At 47.4% G+C, this 7,721-nt stretch overlaps 1 protein-coding gene across 1 annotated transcript in view; it reads right to left on the reverse strand.

The window, feature by feature from the left end:
- Nucleotides 1-7,721, reverse strand: part of DVL1 (dishevelled segment polarity protein 1) — a 256,248-nt gene that overhangs the window by 148,837 nt on the left and 99,690 nt on the right. The window contains exon 2 of the mRNA XM_019511836.1: nt 367-436. Within this exon, the coding sequence (XP_019367381.1) occupies nt 367-436 (70 nt within the window). The remainder of the gene's footprint in view (nt 1-366; nt 437-7,721) is intronic.

Here is a 7,721-nt window from a genome sequence, read left to right on the forward strand (position 1 = left end):
TGCCTTACTACATGCCTTTGCCACCTTGTGCTGGATGGTGAACCCCTTCATGTCAAGGGGTTCACTCAAATACAGCTAGTCATGAGTGTTCATGTATGGATGTGCTCTCATGCAACACAGAAATTCAGAGTTTGAGAGTCGCACAAACAACGGGAGTATTCTAATGGACCAAAATGAACGAATGAATACATACTCCAGCTCCGGGTCTGCATCCTTTACATCATCTGATTTTGCTTATTGGCAAGAGGCCAGTACTTTTTAGATGTTGCCAAGGCTTCAGGCCTTTCTATCAGCACCCACATAACAGCTAAGCTAAACCTCTACCCGCCATATAGAACTTTACACAAAACACACAGTCCAACATACCCAGGACACCACTCTCCCATTGAAGCATGGTAGCTTTGCATTGTCATCCGAGATTTCTTCCTTCACCACCCTGAAAAATAAAAATAAAGAGGTTGCATGAACAACAGATTGAGGCAGACACCATTTAACAGATGACAAAACCCAGTCCCAACCTGAGACGTCTTTACATTGATCGGTCCCAATGCAGCCCTGAGGCCTTGTACAGTAAACACTTTTCCATTACGATCTAACAGCATTCTCCTGTATTGTGTACTATTCATGTCCTCTACTATTAGACTCATGAAAGAGCTTCTGCCTCCAAGTTGCATTTCCTGTTCAGAATTAAATTTGTTGCACAGTCATTGAAAAGAACCAGTCATCTGTTGGACAAAAGGTACAAGGCAGCTCCACCAGCAAGTCTGATGGGCAAACTGTTATTTTCCTCCAATTAAATCACTTTCCAGTAGATTTGCAAAGATTCAGACGCTCATTAAATTCCTTGGTTGGTTTCTGCGTCTGTGAATTTCCCCAACATCTAGAGCCAAATTCACTGATTTTTATGGGCTTTGGATCAGGTGTACAGCAGGACTGCTAGACTCGATGCACACTACTATCAATGTCCCATCACTACTGATGCTAGGACTGACAGCTACTGCAGGATCAAATCCTCTGGTCACTGTCCCACTCTCGTTCCACCATATTGCAGCCTGCAACTCTTCCTGAAGTAAGAAAATGCCTGTGAATGAATCAACTGGAGGCCTGCAGTTTTGAGTGCTGGAAATTCAGGAGGAGAGAGGGGGCTGCCTATGATGATCTTTTCCAGTTAAACACAAACACAAGAAAGAAATTCTCCATAAAGCCAGACAGATCCTAGCTCTGCAGGGGTACTTTGAATGAGAATCAGTCCCACAAGTGGTAAAAAAAATAAAATTAATTTTTTTTTTTTTTTTTTTTTTAAATCTTCCACTGGCAACCCTAAATCCTACCTCTTCCAACCAACCTTCTGCAGGGGAGGAAGATCCAGGAGACGGTAGGGGGTGAGGTGAGGTACAGCTGTCCCATCTAACAATACAGGAATACCATGCTCCCTAGCCTGGGTCATATTTCTCTCTCATTTGCAGCCTGGTTGCACAAATCATCCCAAAGCAGGTAGAAAGTGATCAGCAGTGACTGCTCCCCTGCAAAAGGCAATATCACTCATTTCCTCAACTCTGGAGTCTTAATTCTACCGTGTCACTGTTAATAATATTAGAGCAGTGCTTAAAGGTCCTTGCCAAAAGCAGAGGCCCTGTATGTACACAAAATAAGAGACAGTCCCCCACACCGAATAATTCAAGTGGAAACCAACAGGCCAAAGGAAGGGCTATTACTGCATTTTACAAACTAGGTCTCTAGATAGAGCCTAGCGACTTGCCCAAGGTCAAAGAAGCAGTCTGTGGCAGCACTGAATATTGAACCAGGGCTCCCATAGCCCAGTAAAGTGCCTTAATTGCATCCCTCTCTCATTAATTCAAGCATAATTCACTCCATTCTTGTATCATCATTTTTCTCCTGCTGCTAATCAAGCTCCCTGGCTCCCCACCCCTCCCTCTTTTTCTTCCCCTGCCCATTACAAAAGTGTGTGCAAAGCTGAGGCTTATCCCCAGGGGGATATGGATGCATGCCAAGGTGCAGCTGTGGCTTGGAGTTTTCTCTCCCCCTTTAACAAGAGCCATGCCAAAGCTTTGTGATCACAGGGAGAACACAAATTAGGTGTTAATCAGCTCAGCAAAGCTCCAGAAAGGCCAAACCAAGAGTGCAGGGGAGCAGAACAGCAGCATTTTCCCTGCATTATGGGCAGTTGCTTGACAGCAACCAGAGCAGCAGACTGTGAGATGCAAGAGATGGTACTATTCAGTTCCTGGCTCCGTGTGCAGCACAGCCTGGCAGGAGAACAAAGACAAGATACCAGGCACGATGGATGTGAAGGGGTCCATATTTCATCTACTGTCCGAGTCCCAATCCAAGCATCTTAACTGCATGAGGCAAATTAGCACTGCAGCAGTCCACCACCTGGCCAGGTGCGCACTTTGGCTACCAAGACAGCAAGCACGTCCAATTCATCTACTGCCCGGCAGCCTCTGCAGTAAGCCTGCTGCCTCTTCTTCCTCCTCACCCCCCTGAAAGTTTCCCAGGAGTGGAATATTCCAAATAGATTTCACAAAGAAAAAAAAATTATTTAAAATGTAGCTTTATTGTTGCTCGATAGCCAAGTGGAAAACCAGCAGCAACCCTCCAACACCTGTTAAGCAGAAGAGGGATACGATTCCTCTGGTTGTTTGTCTTCTTAGAGCCTCAGCCAGCCATCTCCTGGCCCACCCCAAGTCCTCAGGGCTGAAGAATGCCTCCAAACAGCTCATGCCCACTTGGACCTACCCCTCTGATCTAGGGAACAAGTGTCGTGACCATCACAATCTCTCCCTCAGCCTTCAGTCCTCCTTTAGCTTGTCTATACTCCTGTGGCCCAGGTCAGTCGCAGTTAGTATCTTCTTCATTGCATTTCTGGTTTTGCCCAGCCAAGTCTCCACGCTCCCTTCACCCCCCCCGGCGCCCCATGTACAACCCCCTCTACTGTGCCAAAGTCTCTCCGAGTTGTCCTCACCCTCTCTGGCTTGCTTTCAACTCTGTTTCTATCTCTGTGGTCAGCTAAAAGGTCTGAACGAACAGAAGGGGGTTGGATCAGGCCCTAAATTGCTCCTTTTGTTTCAACTGGGACAGAGAATTCTTCTCCCTTTTTGCCCTAAAATAATGTATCCCTGTATCCTCCTAAAACACTGCTACATCCCTGTGCACTGTGGATCCCTGGCATCTGAATCCATGTGGGCTCCACATGCCAGTGGGAAGAGGGGTCCTGCGTGGGCGGAGGCCTAAAGGATCCATTGCTGCACCGATTTGGATTCATCTAGCTCTGCTGTAACGTCATACAACAAGGGGCCACACTCTCCCACAAGGCCAAGTTTTTGCAGTCTGTGGAGCTGCATTTGGCCGTACGAGGTCCTGGCACAATGCACCACTTTACAAGAGCACGGGTGCGGAACAACATGAAGCACTTATGTAGCAACCGTCATGCCAAACTGCTTTATTGACGGGAGTAACGCCAGCCACCACTTAGGCCCCGCCACCTCTGGGACATAGCAGCGCTTTAGGAGGATGCCGCAAACACCACATTATTTTAGGGCAAAAAGGGAAAAATTCTCTATCCCAGCTGCAACAAAAGGAGCAATTTACAGCCTGATCCCAAAGCAATTATGCTTACAGAAAGTCTTCCGGTGATTTCTAACAGGCTGTGGTTCAGGCCATTACAGAGACAAGGCATAAATACTCTGCATTAATATTTAAGCAAGAAACATAGGTTAATCCCCCTGCCCCTGCAAAAACCGCCTGAGCGACAACTCAAGAGAGCAATGTCATTAGCACGCGGAGCCACTGCTATGCATGCCGACACCGGCAGGAACAGGAATACCAGCCCCATTCTGACTTGCTGCTCACACCAGGGTGCTCAGCAGAGGTCACCCAAGCCATGTACTGACCAGGCTCTGCCCTTTTTAGCTTTACAAGATCTGAGCAAATCAGAGCTCCAAACAGTATGGCTGCAGGCCAAGTGGATGTAGAAACATGCACAGCTGTATCATGGCCTCCATCCACGAATGCATCTCCCACGGATGTTAATGTGAGCTGCGTGTGCAGATGGAAGACACTGTCAACATCTGCAGTCAAAGGAAACGGTCAAACCAGATACAAAGTGAGGGAGTCGTGTCGCAAGCCTCCTGGCAAATGCCCAATTCTGAATTCATATCCACTAAATTCCCGATTTACTCCAATGTAAATGGAGCAGACTCGGGTCCAATGTTTTTTAAGTCAGCTCTCTAAAAAGGTACAGATATATATACTTGAATCTGCCAGTACACAGCTTGCAGATATTTGATGACACCGACTTACGTAATAGCTCAGAGTTTGGTCCAGCACTCCACCAGCATAGGATGAGAACAGAAAGACCAAACATAACACTAGGAGCAACCCAAATTTTTTATTCCAATCAAATTTCTAAAACCATCAGGTAGTTAAATGATGCAATTATTGTTGAAGCAAAGCACACATGCTCTGGTGGGGCTCTTTCACTTCAAAGACGTCGCTCCACATTTTTATCCTGTGGATTTTTTATACCAAGGCTTCTCACCCCTTGAATGTCCCAAGTTCAAACAAACCCTCAAATTCAAATAGAAAGAATAAAGAAAAAACCCATCCAACACAAAGTCTCGGGACAGTCGCCACATTCTTCCCAGTGACTTCTGCCCAAACCAGCAATCTTCCCAGGCTAACTCCAATGCATGCCCATCCCTCCCAGAGTAAAAAAATCAACTCGTGGTTAAAAATCATGGAAGAACCCTTTGGAGACCAGAATCCAAGTCCCAGTTCTGCCTCAGATTCCCTGAATGGCACAGTCTCTGCCTCAGGCTCACAATGGGGGCATAGGCTTTCCTTTTATCTACTTAGATTAAACTTTTTAAGCCAGGGCCCAAGTCACTAGGCACCAAGACATGGAGCAGAGCCCACAGGTACTACCACAGCACACACAAGACTGGGTACTGAGCCCATGTGTTCCTGGGTTAGTCTGGTGTGGTTTTAAATGTGAAACACCAAGGAACAATGTTCGAGGGAACTGAATTCAGAAGTTTCACTGCTCCAGATAGCTGTGGTAAGAAGCTCTTGGCAGCATCAGCTAAAATTAGCCCCTCACAATTTACTGTAAAAAAAGGGTGCTCTGCATCCCCAAGCAAAACGGCAGGAAGGAAAAGGTCAGAGGCTGTGATCAATCCAATGCTCCCCTTGGGAGGAAGAGAGGAGAGAGGCTGGACAGGATCTAGGTCAACCAGGTCTTTATCGAGGCTGCTGGACACAGACCAAGCCTGTGGTTCTCGCTCGCTCCCAGACTAACTAAATTAGCCTGCCCTGCTGGGTATCGCTGCATGAGGCCTCCCAAAATCCCGGCCTGGATTCAGCCAGGCTGGAGGAGAGTGCTGACTACATTAGAGTCGATACCTTTGGAGTCAACCAAATGAATACGACAGGATCTAAATCAACTAGTGGTTCCATACTACTGGGAGTAATTAGCGATTGCCTTGAAGCCGTGTGTTCTCAAGTCCCCAGCGAGCCAGCCTCTAGCTCTACAAAACAGTTACAGATGTCATCTTTCAGCAGGGCACTTTAAACTATGTTTTTTATGACTGCTGCTGTAGGCTGGAGAGTCTCCACTTAAAGCAGCAAAGATTAAGATTAAGGAAAAGTGAGCTGTGCAATCCCATCACCTTCCCCCCTCCCGACCCCCCACCCCATCGCTTTCTACAACGGCAGCGATCCATCTGAAATCACTTTTCTAATGTCAAGGCAAACCAGGATGCTGTGGCAGCATCTGCAGAAGCAGGCAGGGGAGACATTGTAAAAAAGATTCAATTGTTTAAAATAAGACGCCCAACTAGACCGAGGGGCTTGACATAGTCCTAACCACTTTGCTGAACTGGAGCCAGACTGCCATTCAGGCCAAAGAGTCTAAAATGGTACTGCAATGCTTCTTAGTTAATTTGGCCCAATGGCTTCATTTCAGATTTGCTCACATTCTAGGAAAGCAAAAAAAAAAAAAAAAAAAAAAAACCCCACCCCCAAAAAAAAAAAAAAAAAAAAAAAAAAAAAAAACCCCACCCCCAAAAATTGGTAAAATAGATGCCAGCTCTTTTTGTTCATTCGATCCCAAATTAACACCAGCCTGGGTTCTTTATTACTGGTGACAATGGGCAAGCAGAAAGCTTTTGCAGCCAAGCTCTCCCTTTGGTTACAATCTGCTGTTATCGGTATCACTGATACGGTCCTAGGACAAAACTAGTCGGCAGGTCTGGTGGCAACGTATAAACCAGAATGGCCTCCGGTTCCCCCTGCCATAACCATGCCGACTCTGCAGGGCAGATGGAGTAATCACTTGGGCTCAACTGCTCTGGTCGGCAACCAGGATCCTAAATACCCTCAGGAAGCCGATTCTGTCCCTTCTGTGCATATGGGACAAGCGAGGACACTGTCCTATCAGAGAAGTCAGAGTAGAAGTCATCGGGCCTTGTGGCTTTCCAGGGACCCAAGTACCAGCTGGGGGGAGAGAGATGGTGCTTCATGCTCAGGTCCTGCTTCTGGAGTGGGGGAATGGGAGTGAAGAGTTATATGATACATCCCAGCCTGGTTTCTCTGCTGGAGGGATGGATTGGATCACCCTGCAAAAGTTACTTGTGCTTGAAAACAGACCTTGGGGACAAGCCCTCTTTGAATCTGCAGGTTGGAACCACTCCTAAACCCAGCATCTGGCAGCAGGAGCAGAGCCCAGGGCAGGGCAGATGGAAAGCAGCCCATGCTGCCCATAAAGGAGTTCATGCCGCCTCCCTGGAGACAGGAATGGAAGTAGCTGCTCAGGAGTGGATCCCCTCTCCCCATCCCTGCTGGCTGCTGTGCACTGCACAGCCCCTCGAGTCTTGCTGCTCCAGGACTCGCACAGAAGTATGCTGCCGATTCTTGAGGAGACACTCAAACGTGGGTCTCGGACTGAGGCATTCGCCAAATGCCCTCCCTGTTGCTTCAGTCTGTTTAGCTGTACTTGCTTTGCAATCCCTCATCTCAAGACAGGTGAAACAATAAGCAGCGCTGAAGTTCATCTGGATTCACTTAATCCACAGCTTGCTTTTAATCAGCCTTACAGGAACACTCTGTGGCTTGTGCTGTATGTGGCTTCCTCCGGGATGCGGAGACCTCCACTTGCATTTCTGCTCTGCTCCAAATAAGAAACCAAGACTGAATGAAAGCAGGGACAAGCAGGAGCATTTCCAGTAGGCTCTTCAAGTCATTGGTATGAGGAAAGAAAGCCAGAGAGGCCCTTCCTCCTCCCAGCTCCCGAGAAAGACTTTTCCTGGCTCTAAACCATCAGACCAACATTTCCAAAGGTGGCTGCTGGCTCTGTGGGAGTCCCTTTATGGAAAGCTCAAGTTGGGACAAATACAACTCAGTTATGAAAACTGCTGAGCATTCAAACCTCCTGATGAACAGTCCTCTCTCCCACTGACTTCATCAACCCCCAGAGCAATCAGGCGCACAGTCTCTTAGGTTGGATATTTTCAGATGCCACCATTTTTGTACAACACCTGCAAGCTCCAAACACAACTGGAGAGCTGCAAGCTCTCAGGACAGGAACTGTCTACATCAGGGGTGGGCAAAATGTGGCCTGGAGGCCGGATGTGGCCCACCAGGCCATTCTATCTGGCCTGCGGGGGCCCCTAAAAATTTAGAAAATTAATATTAATCTGTCC

The sequence above is a fragment of the Gavialis gangeticus genome, unplaced genomic scaffold, assembly GCF_001723915.1.
Source record: "Gavialis gangeticus isolate Ggan-Ray unplaced genomic scaffold, GavGan_comp1, whole genome shotgun sequence".
Classification (NCBI taxonomy): domain Eukaryota; kingdom Metazoa; phylum Chordata; order Crocodylia; family Gavialidae; genus Gavialis; species Gavialis gangeticus.